General features: G+C 35.3%; 3 protein-coding genes across 3 annotated transcripts; 2 read left to right on the plus strand and 1 right to left on the minus strand.

Moving 5' to 3' along the window:
• Positions 1–14: 14 nt before the first annotated feature.
• MONOS_10001 (uncharacterized protein) lies at positions 15–2,481 on the minus strand (the record flags this gene model as incomplete). Its single annotated transcript, XM_067862408.1, has 2 exons — positions 15–1,995; positions 2,264–2,481. The coding sequence occupies 2 exons, from the start codon at positions 2,479–2,481 to the stop codon at positions 516–518; spliced, it is 1,698 nt and encodes a 565-aa protein (XP_067721558.1). The 3' UTR covers positions 15–515.
• A 3,924-nt stretch (positions 2,482–6,405) lies between these two features.
• On the plus strand, positions 6,406–6,991 carry MONOS_10002 (uncharacterized protein; the record flags this gene model as incomplete). The annotated part of the gene is made up of 3 exons (XM_067862409.1): positions 6,406–6,478; positions 6,738–6,757; positions 6,800–6,991. The coding sequence occupies 3 exons, from the start codon at positions 6,406–6,408 to the stop codon at positions 6,989–6,991; spliced, it is 285 nt and encodes a 94-aa protein (XP_067721559.1).
• Positions 6,992–8,971: 1,980 nt separating this feature from the next.
• Positions 8,972–19,786, plus strand: MONOS_10003 (uncharacterized protein; the record flags this gene model as incomplete). The annotated part of the gene is made up of 3 exons (XM_067862410.1): positions 8,972–8,988; positions 9,060–9,925; positions 10,136–19,786. 3 exons carry the CDS (start codon positions 8,972–8,974, stop codon positions 18,595–18,597), a joined length of 9,345 nt encoding a protein of 3,114 aa, XP_067721560.1. The 3' UTR covers positions 18,598–19,786.
• Between the last annotated feature and the right edge of the window lie 2 nt (positions 19,787–19,788).

Below are 19,788 nucleotides of genomic sequence, written 5' to 3' on the forward strand. Positions count from 1 at the left end.
TCAACTCTCATCGATCAACTTTCAATCAATAATTTCAATTAATTTTAAAACAAAAATTTCGATATGATAGAGTGAGATAAAATAAGTGGATTTCAAAATCATTAAAAGAAAGCCAAATTACGTTTCAGAAGAAGAAAGAAATAGAAAAATAAAACACTCTAAAAATTTCAAAACAAAACAATAAAAGAGCACATTCGAAAACAAAAAGACAAACATATTTAAAATAAATAAAATAATAATAAAGTTTGTTGCATATAAGGTGATTTTAATGCAAATTCTAAACATCCAAGTTATATTAACAGACGAACAAACAGTCATAATGAAGTTGAAGTGATGAAGCAAAAACATATGTAGATATGCTTAACAGCTCTGAAGAAAGAACACAAAATAAAAACATACTGTGAAATGAAATCGTTTCCCATTTTATTTTATTTTATTTTATCCTTAATTTTTGAGAAAAAAACAAGCCGAAGACGAAAAAAAAAACGAAAAAATAACAAATAAATTCTTTGAAATTACGATGGAGCAAATGATTGTATTTCAGACAATATGAATGTTGGATCATCGTTTGGGTGAAGTGAATAAGGTGGGAGCTGCACAGAAGAGCTGGAAGAAGAGGAGCTTGAAGATGTTGATAGAAACGACGAAGCAAGCAAAGAAGCAGCAGCAGTAGAAGATGAAGAAGAGGAAGAAGAAGAAAATGAAGAGGAGCTGTTGATGGCCGTTGCATTTGCAGCAGAAGAAGCAGAAATGGCAGCATTTGACGTGAAAGGGAAGGCAGAAAACGGAATGGGATGAGAAGAGCTTGAACGTGATGGTGACGCACAACTCGGTGAAGCAGACGATGCATATGGATACCCTCCAAACCCATCAGCATTGATGGAATAGTTGTCTTCCTCACTTATTTCTTTCTCTTTCTCCTTCTCTCTTTCCTTGTCTCTCTCCTTCTCTTTCTCCTTCAGCACATTTCCCGCTGCGAAAAACGCGCCACTAATTGGCATGTACCCCTGCTCCTTCAGCACACCCACCGACGACGCCAGCGAAGAAGGCAGTGTGATGTCTTCATTGCCTCCTCCTCCTCCTCCTCCTCCTCCTCCTGTCCCATCTGCCCCTTCCCCAAACACACCAACCCCACTCGCCCCGATGTTCTGCTGCTGCTGCTGCTGTTGTTGTTGCTCCTCATGTCGCAGCATCGCCACCGTTTCCTCGTTCTCGCTTCCCTCCACACGCTGCCTCTCCCTCTCCCTCTCCCTCTCTCTTTCTCTCTTCTCCCACTCTCCTCTCTCTTTCCTCCCTTTGTGTCTGTGCCCGTGTGTGTGCACATGCACATGGTGCTTTCCATACGATGCTCCGAATGCTTCTCTCGCTTTGCTCGACTGGTTGGACACAGGCGAAGGCGAATGCACAGCTCTCCTTTCTCCACTGCGCATGTCGTTCTTCGAGTGATGTATGCCTCTCTCTGCCTGCTGCCCTGCTCCACTTTTCTCTCTCTCTCTGCGTCTGTCTTCTCTTCCCCTCTCACTCTCGCTTTCTTCTCTTCTTTTATGCCCACTCTTTGCACTCCCTTGCTTGTACCTCCTGCTCTGACTTCTGACTCCTCCTTCCTCATTCGAGGTGATTATCACCTGTGTACCGTCCTTCATATCGCCTTCGTATGTCCGCGTGCGGCTGTCTCTGCTTCTACGCTTCCCGCTTCTCTCTCTTTCTTTCTCTCTTTCTCTGTCTCTTGTCTTTCCTCTGTCGCTTCCACCCATTCGTGTGCCTTTCTGCTTCTGGAAGACAGCCTCCGTCGGCAGCACAGGCAGCACAGCTATCCCGTCGATGTCTGCGCCGTGCTTGGCTTTGGAGATGTAATACACTTTGCTTGCTGCACGTGAGTCAGACTTTGACTTGGGCGAGTGGAGCGATAGCACGAAAAACACAGACAGAAGAAGAAGTGAAGGGACGATCTCGAATACGCAGAAAAACAAGCAGTAGTATGTGTAATAATATGCCCTGAGATAACAATAAGGAAAAAAATAAGAAAGAAAAAGAAAAAGAAAAAGAATATTAGATGTTGATGCATCAACATTACAAAATAAATGTTATAATTCAAAAATCATGTGTAAAAAGAGGGGGTAAATGTTTATAATTTGTTTGAATCACAAGAGATTAATAAGAAAATGAAAGTGGATATGCAGATAAAGAAAGCAAATACCAGATACAAGTATCATTTATGAATGAAAAATTATCTCAAAAATATTATTGCGCAATAAAGTCATACCATCTTTGCTGTCCTTCTTTCACTGAATCCACAAGCTGGTTAATTAATGGTGCAAATACGTTGCAATTTGTTAAAGTTGTTAAAGTCCAACAAAAACGGATACAAAATATTCCGAACATGCAAAATATCAAAATTAAGAGTATCCTGATTCTAATCCGAAAATCATCCGATATTTTGAATTTTAAAAATATCTGAAAAAGTCTTATTCCGTATATCATTATAGATACAGTGATGATAAAATAATTTATTGAGTCAACAATTAAAAGAAGACGATTATGATCCCATTTGTCCGAAGAGCCTCGAATCTGACAAAGTTAAATAACAATATTTTCAAAATTGTAATTTCAAACCGTTATCAAAATGCACAAAGCAATTGTTATTGCGAATAAAGCAACAAAAGTTAATATAAACAATATTGTTAGCAAATTGCAAGAACTTTTACTGTGTGACAATGTTGAAACAACCGCACTCCCAAGCCATAAAGCAAGAAATTCCCATGCAAGAAACATAAGATATCTCGGGAATTCATCGCAAAGAAAGTAGAACGAAAATGATTCATACGGCAGAGGGATTGTAAGCAAAAATGAACGAAAAAATAAGAACAGAGAAATAAGAACTAAAAATAATTTTTCTATTATATTTGATTTGGAACTTTGCTTGTGAAAAACTAAAACTGCTTCTTTTACGGACAAAAGAAGGCACAAAGAATACAAAACAAATAAAATAGTCACAGGAAAGCTATCATGGTTTATAATAACTGCAAAATGAATTAATAAAATTCATATTATAATAATATCTATTAACCTGGACATTCTAATGAGATTATCTTTTGAGGAACATAATTTACCATCAGCCCCACTTATTTATTATTTATTCTGAGATTTTTGATCTTCATCATTACAGAAAATTTCAAGAAAATAATGAATAAATTAAAAATAATTTTTAACTGCGCATAAAAATATTAGCATAGATAGATAAATGCATTTGTGTTGAAATTCTTTTATGAAAAATTGTAAAAAAGAGTTTGTTGAAAAAATGCTCCTACCTGGATTCGAACCAGGATTACAGGATTCAGAGTCCTAGGTGCTAACCATTACACTATAGGAGCTTCAGACGTTTAAATTTTCGTATAATAGATTTATAGCTTGAATTTATAAGTATAAAAAATAGTCTTTCACATTTTTAAATGGTATTTGAATGATTTTAATAAGTATTATTTTGTTTCAAAACATTTTCAAAATCGAAAAAAAAAATTTTTTTAGGAGTTTGATAATTCGACATTTGATCGAAGTGAATATTATTATTAGAATAATCTCATTTCTCTCCAATTTAACCAGTAAATTTGAATTGAAAATTTTGATTATGAGCAGACGGGATTATTTTGGAAACCACTGTATTATTCCAACGAAACCTTCAACAATATTTTTCTGATGCTCTTTTCAAAAATAAGGAGCGAAAAAATAGATTAGATCAACTTTGTAACTCGTTATTACAAAAAAGAAATACTTTTCTTTTCTTATATATTGAACAGTTATTACCTGCCATTAATAAAATTGAAAACTAGTGAGGACAAAAGAAAAGATTGGATGAGTTTCCGATATCCATGATTTTTTTTCAAATCGAAGAGATTGTATTTTCTCAAATCGGAGCAATCAACGATCATATGGAAAAGATGAAGAGTGTAACTTATTGAAAGGAAAATTGATTGTAAAGCGAGAAAAAGAAGAGAAATTTGTTTAATTATTCAAATAACAGATAAATCAAATTCTGAACAAATCATAATTTCTAAGCACTTAACTGCAGAGAGGACTTTATCAAAATTATTTTAAGGTTTCAGGAGCAGAAACTGGAGGAGGAGAGAGTGTGCGCATGCTTGAGTGATGTTTCACTTTGCGCTCGATTCCAAGCACATGTGGAGGAGGCATGCTTTGTGAAACTGTTCCTGCAACACATTCAAAAAGAGGAGCATTCAATTCATTATCATTTCTCCTTCTTCTATTAATGCAAATACTTAGCCAATACCCCATGCAGTCATGAGATGATATTTCTGAATTTTCCTAATTCTTTTTGAATTCTGGATATTCGATAATGAATGTCACACCAAAAATGACAACGACAGAAGCATATGATATGTTCATATCTTGTTGGCTATATGAATGTTTCGGCACACCAAGAAGAAGGAATAGCTAAAGAAAGGAATTCTTATTCAGTTTGTGGAAATTTATGGATGTTGAACTGGCGAGCTATGCGAAAGAGATGAGTCAGAAACATTCAAAAAAATAAGCGTTACGAAAAGTTGGAACATGATCAATGCGAGCTTGGAAAAGATGCTGTTTCAGGAAATCACGAAAGCGAAGCAACAACAATTTAATTTGGTACAATGAGTAAAATACCCGGAACATGGTAAAAAACACGGAATTTTTATTAAAATTCATATATCTCGACAAGTTTAAAAAATTAAATTATAATAATTCACACATTCATACATCAGTATATAACACATCTAACCATATTGAAATTTTTATTTGTTGTGTTGTATTAATGAAGAAATAAATAATTATTATTTTTGATAATCTGACTTTTAATGAATTTTTCTGTTTCAACAAAACGATTCAATTCCTCTTTTACACATGTAACTTATTTTTTCTTTGTTACAAACTGTTCGGATTATTTTTCATTTTTGGCAATTTGCTATTTCTGACGGAATGAAAATCTGTCATTTTCAAAAAATCACAGTCAATGGGATAACTTAAAAAATATTTTTTGCAAAACACAAAAACATCCAAGTGAATTTAACACATGCATCAATAAATATGATAGTTATATAAAATTTCTTCATTGTTAAAATTTGTAATAATACTATTATTATTTCAAGAATAAAAATTGTTTTCATAATTGATAATTTTAATGATCATTTTCATAGATTTTACAACCAAATTGTATTTTGTGAAATACCTACTGAATCATTTTTAATTTTAACAATGAAGAAATTTTATATAACTATCATATTTATTGATGCATGTGTTAAATTCACTTGGATGTTTTTGTGTTTTGCAAAAAATATTTTTTAAGTTATCCCATTGACTGTGATTTTTTGAAAATGACAGATTTTCATTCCGTCAGAAATAGCAAATTGCCAAAAATGAAAAATAATCCGAACAGTTTGTAACAAAGAAAAAATAAGTTACATGTGTAAAAGAGGAATTGAATCGTTTTGTTGAAACAGAAAAATTCATTAAAAGTCAGATTATCAAAAATAATAATTATTTATTTCTTCATTAATACAACACAACAAATAAAAATTTCAATATGGTTAGATGTGTTATATACTGATGTATGAATGTGTGAATTATTATAATTTAATTTTTTAAACTTGTCGAGATATATGAATTTTAATAAAAATTCCGTGTTTTTTACCATGTTCCGGGTATTTTACTCATTGTACAAAGAAGATTTCAGTCATTGAGATTAACGGAGAGAAGAATGTGATTGGAACGAAATTTCTTTCTTCTTCATCTTTGTCTTTGTTTTCTTCTTCAACTTCTTCTTTTGCTGCTGATTCTGAAAATTCTGCACAAATGAATGATGCTCAGTCATAAAATCGTATCAAAGATAAAAAGAAAAGTAATTCCTCATTTCCTAATTTGGCACCAGAAAACATAGAGCTGCACTCATCGTCTGCTTATTTCTCACAGAAAAATAATATTTATTGCATGCACAGCAGCTGTTGATGTTCGGCCAAATGAAGAGCATATGGAATAATGGATCTTTTTTTTCCACGTTGATTTTTGAAGAGAAGGTAAAAAAATGCATATTGATGCTTTTCGATAGGTTGGGGTATGAAGAGTCTGGAAAGCAGTTGCAGAAGCTTCAGCAGGAGAAGCTCGACTTGAACGAAGATATGGAATGGATTTTTCTGAATATGATGAAAAGATCAGTTAAGAAAAAGGAAAAAAAAAAAAGAGGAGAAAGATGAAAGGGAAGAGGTTTTGATGAAAAATTTGGGGAAATGAATTTTTTCCAGAAAAAATTCAAAATTTTGGAGAAAGTTCTCAAAAGAAGATGAGAATGACCTCCAGAATATTTATAAAAAGGAAAATCTTTGAGGATGGAGATTACAAGATGTTTTATTTTTACTGGAGATGACGGAAGGGATGAAGAGACATGGAATGCAGCGATTCTTTGACAAAGTGAGCGAGAGAAAGGGAAACAAAGGTTTGACATTTTTTAAAGTTATTTTATTTGACCTATTTTTAATATGATTTATTGTTTTTTCTTTTTATTTGTTTGAACAAAATTGTTTTTGCTAGCGTTTTCGTAAAACTTCAAGGGAGTGAAATTACATCAAACGATAGAAAGTGAAGGACAATGGAGGAATTAGCTTGGGAAAGAGCTTTATAGGATCATCATTATAAAAATGCATTGACAGCGAAGGACTGTCATATTTTTTTTATGAGATTCATTATATTTTCAGCAGAAAGAGACAAGAAAAGGGTTGTAAGATTTTTGGGGTTATAAGAAATATTTTATTGAGAGATATTGGGAGAGAATGAGAGGATGGGGCAGAAGATGAGTGAGAGAGAAGGCGGAGGAGGAATAGGAGGATGGGGAAGAGGAAAAGGAAGTGAAGGAAAAGGAAGTGAAGGAAGAGGAGGACAACGAGGAGGTGAAGGAAGAGATGGAGAAGGAAGAGGAGAAGGAAGAGAAGAAGAAAGCGAAGGAGGATGAAGTGTATGGCGAGTGAGTCAGATTTCTCATCTTTTTGTGTGTCTTCAGCCCCACTTATCTCATCGCACTTTGTATGTCTTTCCCAATTAGAATTCTTCAACATCTCCACAAATCCATCGAAAGCCTCACATCTGGCTGAAGGGCCGAGTGAAAGAGTATTTCTGATGAGCAGCTGTTCCTTTTCGTCAGTTTGGGATGTTTATGATGGGGGCATTGTCCCCTCTCTCAACAGTCCTTCATCTTCATTGTCTGCCTCGAACACCTCATTTATCGGATGTCATCGATCACAGAATGTTGCAGTCAATGGGAGTGAAGGGAATCCATCGAAACCAGCGAGACAAAATCAGACAGACAATGGGGCGAATTCTTTCACTTGGTGTGCGTGGAACGACTCAAATACAACTTTGAGCGTGTGATTTTTATGCAAATAGCGCTTACATGTACATTGCCCCTCCATTTGATGATCTATCATCAGAAACGCTTTCTGTAAAATATTACTCATTAGATGACCGCATCACATGTTCTTGAAAGTTGTTTTTGCATTTTCAACTCATTTTCCGAAAAAAAAAAAAAAAAAAAAAAAAAAAAAAAAAAAAAAAAAAAAAAAGAGAGAGAGAGAGAGAGAGAGAGAGAGAGAGAGAACATATTTTTGAAACTGATTGGAAATTGAGCGCAAACGTTCAAAAAGTACAATCATTTCCAATAAAATCCTATAAATTCCATAAAAATGGTTTATTGGGATTTTATTATGTGACTATAAAAACATCATTTCTCAATCTTTCTTTGGTAATTGGAACGAAATTTTTTGTTTTAGAAAATTTGTTCCATACTTCACATTCCTAAAAATTTTCTCAATTTGTTTATTTTTCAGTTATTTTTAGTATCATAATGAAAGACTTTTTCTGATACAATTGCAGAAAAAGCTTGGAGCAAATTGATATCTTTTTGAAAAACACAAATATTCAGTACCAATTGGAAAAAATAACCATATTTAATTTTATTTTGATGTCCCTTTAATTAGTGATTTTGATCAATCTGTGAATATCTTTGTGTATAACATACCAGTAATGTTTATATGCACAATATTTTTGTATTCCTTTTTACTGCAAAGCGAAATATTTAAAGAAATCGAAGAGAATACCGATTTTACTTACTTATTTTTTGATGATAAAATTTCCGACAAAGATTTGAGAAAGAACTTTTCTGATTCGCATGAAACTTTCAAACAGGAAAATGTTAAGCAAAATCAATTTAGAGGGATTAACATAGATTTACAACAAACATTTGTTTATCCAGTTACGAATTCATTTTCATCGATCAGTCTTAAAAATTCAACTTTGACCTATGAAATGATGAACATAATTCTTACATCTTCAAAGCCATACGCAAATTGCGATTCAACATCCAAAATTGTTCTTTCAAGCGTCTCTACCATTACTACCGAAAAATTTCCTTCATTTATGTTTTCTGTTGAAGGAGGAAAAGTTTTTATTTCGAATTTCTCAATCCATTCTTTCACTTCGAAAAATCTTGTATTTGGATCTTTGATGAAGTCAACACAATCGAACTCGTTATTATCTGTCGAAACAAGTAACTTTAAGGAAATTTGCATTGCCAATAATAATCCATTTTTTGGTGATGAACTCACATCAAGAGTGTTACTGACAGATGTGCATTTGTCGAATATTTCCTTTTCTTCTTCTTACAAATTATATAACCTTTCAACGCAACATAATATCAAACCTACAAGTGCCTTATGCAGAACAACAATCATCGGATGTATTTTCGAATCAACTGAAGGAAACTTCTTCGGTTCTATCGTGTCTGACAAATGTTCATATGACAAGTTTTACGTGCAAAATACCACTTTTACACGAAGCAGAACATCTTACGGCCAAAGACAAGAAAAAACTGGAATAAAAAATTCTCTTTCCTTCGAAAATTGCGATTTCGTCAACATTTCCACAATTTCAAACGTGAATGGCGGAGCACTTTATGTTTCAGAAAATGGAGCTGCGGAATTAATTTTGAAGCACACATTGTTTGAGAATATTTCTTGTATTTCCAGTGAAGTTGGAAGCAATGTTGGACGAGGTGGTGCTGTCTGGATGAAAATGAGCGAAACGGTGATTGAGGGCTGCGTCTTTCGAAGTTGTCTATCAAGTGGATTAGGTGGCTGTATTTGTTCCGAGGGAAAGCAGATAAAAATAGACAGATGCCATTTCATTGAAGGAAGTTCACAGAACACAGAAGCAAGTGGAGTGTATGTTTCATCGGGACAAAGTGAGACACTGAATTGCTGGTTTCACAAATGCAATTCACAAGGTAGCGATAAGGGAAGCACTTTGTCTGTTCCTTGCTTTGATGGGGCAATGAAAATTAAGTTTTGTCTGTTTTCTGAGTGTGCTGCATTAGCAGAGACTGGAGGAATAAAAGTTGTGGAAGTTTCTCGAACATATTCAGCTTCTTCTTTTTCATCGTCGACAATTCAATCAATCTACAATGCCTTTAATGATGATGAAACAGAAATCTCATTCTGTTTGTTTATGATCAACAAAGTGAATTCAGTATCAGGTCCGAAAGGATCAGATGCTCTTATTGTTTCATCAAGCTTCAGTTCTTCAAGCTATCCATTAAAAAACTGTGCATCAACCTCTGTCGAACCTCGGGTACGTATTAACCAGCAAGAACTAACTGGGATTATACAAGATGCCGCAACAAAAAAAGATATTATTGTTGAAAGTGTTTCATCTTCATTTTCTTCGCATCGAAGCAAAGAAAACAACGAAATTGACTTGTCAAATGAAACGAAATGCCTTTATCAGGTTAGAATCAATTGTCGCCTTTTTGAAACAGCAGCAAATAATCCATCGGAAACAATGGAAACTATCTCTTTGCTGAAAGGAAATTATCAAGCTAAGTTCCATCTATGGGGTCTGTGCTAATTCGTTATTTTTTAATTTTTTGATTCTAATTTATTTTTAATTTATTTATTTTTTATTTTATTGTATAATATTTAATTTTTGTAAAAATTTTTCTTTTCTTTCAATTTTATTCTAATTTTCAATTTCTAACTTTTTTTCAAAACCTTTTTATTCATTTCATTATTAATTTGTTTATTTGCTTATTTTCCACAACATTTAGAAAGACCTCTTCTTCTAACTGGACCTGCCCCAGTCAAACAAACCGAATCGGCCGAAACATCTTCATTTATTGAACCAACAGCCACAATTTCCGCTTCTTCCCCTTTGACTCTGAAAGGCTCAGAAAATCCAGCTAATCCAATGAATGTGCCAGCTACTTTCATTCTAAAGGGGATAATTTCTGTCAAATACATCACTTTTCTTCATCAACCGAATTCTGAGGCATTTAATGCTCTTTTTGAGATAAACTCGGAAAAAAGTGGAGTTATAAACGTTATTCAATGCAAATTTATGGCAAATTCCGAAATGGAAACAGAAAAATCGAATAAATCTCCTGTTTTTCTTGTCACAAGAGGAGATTTGTGCATTGAAAAATGTCTATTCACTGACCTCTCTTTTTCTGGTGAGTCAATTATAAGTTGCAAAGCTAAAGAAAACTGCGCAGTTCAAATATGGGTTAAAGATTCGGATTTTAATAATGTTAGTACAATTCATGCCACTTCTGAACAAGGAGAATTAAAGCCATCTTCTTGTATTTCTGGAGTTTTAAATACGAAAACTATTTCAGATGAAGAAATGGGGCAAATCAATGCAGGAGATAAATTAAGTATAACTGGATGTTCATTCAATGGCTGTTGGACGGCTATTTCTTCAAAGGGAACAGGAGGAGCAATAGGAATGAAAATAGAAGGAGAGCAAGCTGTGTTTATTGTGCGAAGTAGCTCTTTCAGTCATTGTGGAGTGGTTAATCGTGTTCCAAAATCAGAAAGCGACGAAAGCAGTCTTTCTGGTACAGGAATTGGAGGAGGCGTTTATGTGAACATGGATTGTAATGAAAATCACGTGAAATTTGAAAAAGTGCAATTTGATAGCAACTGCAAAGGAAGCGAAGGGAAAAAGCTATTCATTCAGAACACAAGTTCGATTGCTTTGAGCTACTATCATTTTGCTGATGTGTTTTTAGACACTGAACTCGGTCGGCCTGACACATACGATAATCTCTACATGTGTGGTTCACCTTCTGGCCCATCAATCAATCTTTTGACTGTTTGTGCAGGGAATAAAGTGGATTATGTTAGTGAATTAGGTGAAGATGAGCTTGGATGTGGGCATTATGGCTCATCAGGAAAAGCATGCAAATCATTGGGAATGGCTTTGCAACAATGCAATTGGAAGACACACGATGTTGAAGTGAGTGGGACAGTTTATTGCGATTATGCTGTTAACACGGGCGACACTTCATGGACGCTCCGAGCACCTTCTTCAGGAACGGCTGAGGTACAATTTGCACTTAGCGAAGCACCAGCCACAAGAAAACAAGCAAATGAAGTGACTCAAACAGAATTTGATGAAGCATTTTCTTTGTTTTTCAATGCTGATCCTTTGTACAACACTTTTATCACCTCCACAGGGGGAAGAGTGGAATTCAAATCAATAGCCATTGCTTTTAATCCAACTACATACAGCAGTTCAAGAATAAGAAACGGATTTAGAAAGACAAATGGAGAATTTGTGATGAACAACGTGGAAGTTAAAGCAATATCAGGTTCTCCTTCTCCTTCTCCATCAGCTTATCTCGAGTCATATTTAAATATTACATCGAATTTGATTACTATTAAAAGCTGCAACATAAACTCAGTTTCTCACACACATAACTCAAACCCAACAACTCCCTTTCGCTATGAAGTTATTCCATTTATTTCTTCAGATGGAACAATAAGCAATGGAAAGATGACAATCACTGGAGGAACATACAAAGGAGTGAAGACATCATATGGCAAAGGAGCATGTTATAATATTGTTCTGAAGGATAAAAGCTCACTTTATATAAGTGGAGCCATTTTTGGAGGAGATCCCGCAAATGAAGCCATAAGTGCAGTTCAAGGTGGATGTATTTATGTTGAATGGAAGGAAACGGGAAGCAAGAATTTATTGAATAATGCTAAGAACAAAGGAAATAATGAAATTTCTTCAAAATTTGAAGAAATTTCAATGAAAAATTCACACTTTCCAAATGCTGAAGCTGACAATGATCAAATTGTCTCCATCACCGATTGCTCCTTTACTAACAGCAAATGCACTCCTTCATCAAGTTATATAACCAATGGTGTTTATCCATTGGGAGGCGCTGTATATGTGACAGCTCCGCCTGAGGCGAAAATTTTGTTGAAAAATTTGGCATTTTCGAATTGCTGCGCAACGTCAGGTAGTTCTTCATCAATGGACAGTTATGTGAAAGGGGGTGCTATTTATGCTGTGATGAAGACTAATCCATCAACATTGGCATACGATACGATCACATTCGAGAACCTTTCATTCACTGATTGCTCTACAAATAAAAGTGGAACAACTTTCACAAAGAGAGGGAAGCATATTTTCTTTGAAGGAAGCGATATTCCCAGCGTTATTCGCCATTTCCAGTTTAAAGGGGTTATGCTCGATGTAATAATGGCGTTAGATGATGATACTTATGCCTATGGAACTTCAGGCAGTTTGACAACTACTTTCGATTTATCTCCACACTTAAAGAATAAGAAGCAATTTGTTAGCAGCACTGGAAATGATAATAACAGAAATGGACACGAATGCGGGCTTGTTGCATCTGAAGCCTGCAAAACAATAACACAAGTGCTTCGTTCGGACTCTTTTCTAGGAAAGAGCATTTTTATTGATAAAATGGTGAATATTAATCAAATGGTAGCAATTGGAGAAGTTGCAGTGAGCTTTCAAGGGATACAAATTACTGCTGGAAGCAATGCTGAAGGTGATGATTTAATTGATGGAATCGTCTTCACTTCTTCATCATCAATTCCAACTGCTTATTTGACTTGCTCCAATTCAACAGAGTTCAAAAACTTGCTTTTTTCAATCCCAAATTCATTGGGTGATGCTTCCACTTTGATTTTGATTGAAGACAGTTCTGATTCTTCTTTATCCATTTCGAATGTTAAAATAACCTTCTCCAATCCTTCTTCTTCTTCTTTGTCTTATCGTATTTTTGGTGCAACACTTTCAAAGTCATCAAGAATTGATAATTTCATCGCGAGCAATATTTTGCTAAACCAAGCAGAATTATGCTCATTTTCCACAAAAAATACACTTTCTTTGGAAGGAATTAAATTCACAAACATCACTTTGGATTATTCAACACCTAGTTCTTTGCTTACAATCATTCGAACTTCTGGCTCTTACCAAATTAAACTTGGTGGGACGTTCAAACGGATTAATTGCCCACAATGCGAAGGAGCTATTGCTCATATTATTCAAAACAGCATTGGAAGAATAGACATTTTATCTTCTTCTGTATTCGGGGATGAAGTTGAGGCAAATGGAATTACTTCATTTAAAGGCGGGGCAATTTATATTGAAGATAAAACTTCTTCTTCTTCTTCCAGCTATTCAATAAACATTGGTGGAACTTATACAAACTGCTATATTAAGAAAGGTACTGCAATGAATACACAAGCAATTGGAGGCGCTGTATATGTAGAAGTTCCATCAAGTTGTTCTCTTTCTCTTTCTAATGCAAGATTCAAGAGTTGCTTCTGTCTTGCTTCTGATTCAGAAGGAGGGGCTGTTTATGCGAAAATGAAGGAAAAATCTTCTCTTTCTGTTTCTTCTTGTTTATTTGAAAATTGCTATGTTACTCAACAAAGCGGATCAACTGACACAAACCTGAAAAAACTTGGAGGAGCTATTTATCTTCAGCAAGACGTTAATATTGTCATAAATTCTGTTTCTGTTTCAAACACGAATTTCATTCATTGTCATTGTGTTTCTGTGAAATCGCCTTCTCATTCATATTCTCTTCCTTCTTCATCTGGCGTTTCTAGTGCCGAATCAATAGGCGCTTGTTTAGCTTGCACTTTGTGTGAAACTTCTTTCTTTTCACTCGAAAATTGTAAGTTTATTGATTGCGTCTGTGCTGGAGGCGATTCTTGCGTTGGAGGAGCTGTTTATGTTTTGTGGAAAGGAAGAGGAACAGCTCCTGATAAAGCAACAGTTTCTATCAAAAATTGCGTTTTTGATGAGAATGAAGCTGATTCTACTGCTGTTATCCCCGCAAATAAGAAAAGATTGTATCGTTCTTCATTCATTTTGGAACTTTCCCCATCGATTTCTGTGAATTCTAATGCTGATGAAATATTTTCTTTGATTGTGGACAATACAGAATTCAATGAAATTACAGTTCTTAAGACAGATCAACCTTGTTTTGGCTCAGTTTTCTCTCTTCTTCTTCCAAAACAATCAAATGTGAAGATCACAAATAGCAATTTCTCATCCTGTCATTCAATTGGAGCTGGAGGAGAAGGAGGAGCTATTCATATTGAAGCACCACAAGCTATAGATGAATCAGGAACTTCGTTAAATTCACCTACAACTGTAATGATACATAACTGCAATTTTTTTGATTGTTCTTCGTTTCATTCTGAAGGGAATTCAGTTCAATTTGGAAAAGGAGGAGCAGTCTATGTTGAAGCAGATGTATCTGATTGGGATAAAACACTTGTGCAGCTGTGGAGACTGAGCTTTGACAAATGCAAGGCCGTAACGGGAAATAATTTGTATCTGAAAAATAGCAATTATGATTATAATAAATGGCCAGTTACGCTTCAGGGAATAGTAACTGCTGAAAACAAAGGCAGTTTTGGTAGTAATGAGTTTATTTTGGAGGATAAAGATGGGAATAATCAAAATCTTATTCCAAAGCTTGATTCATGGAAGACATATGTTTCATCTTCAAGCACAGAAGATGATATAAACTGTGGATATGATGCAAATACTCCTTGTTCAACGTTGCATCAAGCATTAGAAAACGTCAGATTCTTCAAACAAATTGTTTATTTAAATGCTGAAAGTTCGTCACCACCATCATCATCAATTGTGTTTGGAGAAGGTGTTGATTTCGAAAATAACCAATTTGTGATTACTGGAGACAAAAATTTTGTTTGGCCTTCAACCTCGACTTCTTCTGTTTCTTCTTCTTCACCTTCTTCTTTCACTTTGTCTTCGCAGACAGCATCTCCTTCTGTAACTGTTGAATTCAAAATTCCCGAGCAGAAAAGCGCTTCATTCAAAACTTCTTTCCAATCAAAACCGATCCAGCTTCAGTCAAATGAACAATCAAGCAAGGCATTTGTCAAGACAAGTGGAGAAGCACAAATTGATTTGGTTATTTTGGCTATTCCAACAGAAGGAAACATGCCTGGCGGATATACTTCCATCTTTTTGGCAACTGCTGGTTCACTCAAATTGACAGATACATCAATTGCATATTTATCTACTCCTGCAAACGATAATTTACATAATTATCTTTTATTTGATTTGAATCTTAATTCATTTACAGCAGACAACCTTCAAATATCTGGAATGGAAGCAAAAGATCATCCAATTCTTCATTTAAATGCAAAAAGTACAGTTTTATTAGAAAATTGCAATTTAGCTTCATTAGTTCAAAGCAATTCAACAATTACTGGTGCTACTTCTCCGTTTGAAATAGAAATAGCAAAAGAAGGAAGCATAACTCTTGAGAATGTTATTGTGCAATCATCTGTTTCTCAATCAAATGGAGGATTTATGCGTGTGAATCTTGGTCATGAGTCGAAATTCATTTTGAAAGGAGGCAGTTATAAAAACTGTCACGCCAAAAAGGCAAATAATAATGGTGGTTCTGTTTATGGAGGTGCATTTTATCTTTCAATTGCTGATAGAAATGCAATTCCAACAATTAGTTGGGACTCCAATGTTCAATGGGGCGCTAATGATGCTACAAATGGCAAAAACATATTTTTTGAGAATGTTAACTTGGTTGCATCGATAGAGAAAAGCAGTTTGCCTTCAGGTGTTTCTTCATCAACCGATGAATGGATTGGCCATTTCATTGAAACTTCTCCTACAAAAGAATGGTTTATTCCTTTATTTGAAGCAAAACCAACGAGTGTGCTGACTGATGTGGAAGTTGGATCAACAGACTCAATTGATGGCAAATTCTGTGGATCTGCAAAATATCCGTGCCGTGTGCTGAATTATGCTGCAACTCGATTGAATACAAATATGTACAACACTTTATTAATTCGTAAAGAATCTGATGTAAGTCTCAACGGACAGATGGAAATAAATAGCACAAAATTATGTTCAAACGAAATTACAAACATGCCCACAGTCACTGTTTCAGGCTCTCCAATTGTAAGCACAGTGGAAGATCCTCTTATCATCAGCAAGAGAACACTTGATGTCGGAAATCTTACGTTCATTTGCACTGGCTCAAACAAATTTGGTGCACTGTTTAAAATCAATGCTGGAAATGCTTCATTTACAAACGTGGAGTTTGCTAACGCATCAAGCAATACAAACATTCAGTATATTGTTATTCTTGCAACAGAAAGTAGCGAAAAGCTGAAAATAACAGACACTAAAGTTACAAACCTACAAGTTGATTCAAGAAATCCAAAGACTCTATTTGACATTAAATCTAAAAAGACTTCAATGAATAATGCCTCGTTTAAAAAAAGTAGCAGCAGCCGAGCCAACGATAACGACAGTGATGAAAACGAAGATGCTGACTATTTCTCAGACGATGACTCATCGTCCATGATGAATTCTCGCTTTTCAATGGAGGCTGCTTTTCCATCATTGCTTCACAATTCAAACAAATATAAATACAATGCCTTACAATCAGAATGCGAATGGCCAGCATCTCTTATAAGTCTGAGGAATCCTCAGATGGATGCACAGATCACTGACTGTGTGTTCGATGGCCTGCCACAAGGAGCACTTGATGTAGAAGGAGGGACAGTTAGCATTAAAAACGGAGAGTTTGCGAACAACAGAGAAATCTCGTCAAGAGGAGGAGTGTATCGCAACGTGCATTGTATGGGAGAAACCTCTCTTTCGTTTGAAGGGACAACATTCAATGGAGTGAGTGAGAGTGAACTGAAGACAAATGACTCGCTGTGGATCTTAGCCGAAGCTCCATGCAAGGCAACTCACCCTCTTTTGAAGCAGACCCAGAAAAAAGCAAACAGTCGTAGCGTGTTCTCCAAGCTTAATTCAAGTGATAGTTCCGATGGAGCTATTCGGTCGTTATCTTCTAAAAACAGAAATTCCAACGCTGATGAAGAAGTATCGCTCCTCTCGCTGTACTACACACCAGTGGTGGAAGCAGTGAATGGAAGCTTAGTGAAAGGGGAGCCCTGGAACTTTACAATGAACTTTAAAGGATCCAATCTCTACGGCTGCCAGATCTTCATGGCGTTGCACGATGTGGTTCAGAATATGGACTTCAAATACCCAGTCACGATGTATAATGCCAGCGGCACCCAACTTATATCCACAATGCCCTCTGAGGACCCGTCGTACAATAACACAAAGCCGCTTGATCAGGTTCTGCAAGGCTATATCATCTTCCCAGCACAGCCTGGCTCAGACATTCTGTATGAGACGCAGCGATTTCCTGTGTTTGGCAGGTCAAACAACTCTAACAATACAAACAACACTGAACCAACAAAGCCATCAAATTCAAGCACGACAATCATTATTGCTATTGTTGTTCCTGTTGCTGTGGTGCTTGTGATAATCATCATCATCGCTATTATTGTTGTTGCGCTTAGCGGAGGAAAGAAGAAGAACAAGAACATAAGAAGCTCAATTGAGATGGAGACCATGAAGAATTCAAAGTCAGGCGATGTTTTGGAGGTGCGGTACGAAAGACGTGGCGGCAAGCTGGTGCGTACGGACATTAAACAGAAGACTGTTATGGGAGGGAAGTACCCAGTGATGGCGTCTCCGATGAAGTTCGACGAGGTTGACGAAGAAGAAAACAGAGAGGAGCTGAAGTATGTGAGCTCCAGCTCGTACAAGCGCGACTCGCGGGATTACAACGATCCTGCGCAAATCGAACGAGAGCGCGAGCGACAGCGCGAGTTGGAGCGCGACAGAGGCACGATGAGAGCGCGCCCACGCACAGAAGACGAGTTCCCAGACGATGTGCAGGACTCTGGAATCGGCTATGGCGACAGCAGCGACACAGGCAGCAAGAGAATGTCGGTTTCAAAGAGGAGTTCTGTGAGCATGGGCTCATCGTCTACCCTCAGAAGCAGTGCGAGAAGCCAAGCATATCTGCTGAAGAACGAAGAAGAATCAGACGGGGGAAGAGGAAGTGATGACTATGCATCTTTGACGCTGAAGAAGAAGAGACAAATGGAAGATGATGTGGTTTCGTCGAGAACAGCACTAAGAGCACATGAGGAGAGAGAGAAAGAAAAAGGGAAAGGAAAAGGCAAGGGCAAAGGGAAAGGAAAGGGCGATTCTGACTCAGACTCAGATTCAGATTCAGATGAAAGCGACAGCAGCAGCGACAACGACAGCGATGAAGACGAGGAGCAAACCCAAAAGGCGATGACGCAAAGATACATGATGTATGCTCCTGAAGGCGGGTCAGACGATATTTACGATTCATTCTAAAAGCGCCTTTGATGTGCAATTTTTGTGTGTAGTGTAGATAGTAATGTGGGGGATGAATGAAATATAGTTGAAGATTGCTCCTATTAACAGTCAAATACGAATATTGAACCAGAAAATTAATGACTGAAACTAAACATTCCTCTCTTAAAGCACCTATTCTGAAAGTCAAGCAATTTTTCTAAACACCTTTTTTTATTTTTATTTTTTTTAAAGTTTTTCTGAAACTCTTCGCAATTAAAGGCAGAAAGCTGGCTCACTCAGAGAATATTTGTGAGGTCTTGATGCTTAACTGAATAATGATCTATCTTTGCGATGTATATTACATCAGAAATATCTTCTTTGCTTTCTTTCACTCTGCTCTTGTCTATTGCTTAAATTTAATTTCATTTTAGTTTATTTTTTTCCTGATTTAAAAGAATATTGCGTTCTTCTTTTTATTTTTATTTTCATTTTTTTTTTTTAGAAAATGCTTGATGTTTAAACTCTTTTGCTAAATGCTCAATTATATCATCATCCTTCACTTTGTTTCATATCTCAAATTTGTCTTCTTTGTAAGTTTTTGTTTTTGCTTTTTCTTTTAAAAAAAAGATTATCATTGTTCTCCGAATGTTTTTTGTTCTCGTTCTTAACATATAATTATTTTTTTCTTCTTTTGATGTATTGTTTATATAAAAATTCAGATTTCATTCTCAAATTAGTTGCGTTAGATGAATGATTTCTTATCGTGCTACAAATATTATATTATTAATCCTATTTCATTTGATCATTTCGCACTTATTATTCTTAATTTAGTATTATTCTCCGAACAATTTTATATTCTAATGTTTATTAAGGTCTAGTGAACTTTGTGTTATGATACTGTTTAATTCTAAGAATTAATTCAAAGAACTCAACATTCATTCTTTTTAATTTTTCAATTTTCTTTTCTATTTACTGTTCTTTCTTCCTCTTCTTTTTTTCTTTTTTTCATCTTTAATTACACTTTTGTATTCCATTTTCGCATAAGTTTTATTTTATTTTATTTTATTTTTTATTTTGTTTATTTTTAATAAAAAATTTTTTTAAAATTTCATATTTATCTATTTTTAATCTTTTTATTTCTTGTTAAATATAGCCAAACGACAAATTATTGAATTTTTGTCCACATCACTTAAACGATAAATTAATTTATAATTAAATTTTCAATGCATA

Source organism: Monocercomonoides exilis (assembly GCF_001643675.1).
Source record: "Monocercomonoides exilis strain PA203 chromosome Unknown scaffold46-794033, whole genome shotgun sequence".
NCBI lineage: Eukaryota > Preaxostyla > Oxymonadida > Polymastigidae > Monocercomonoides > Monocercomonoides exilis.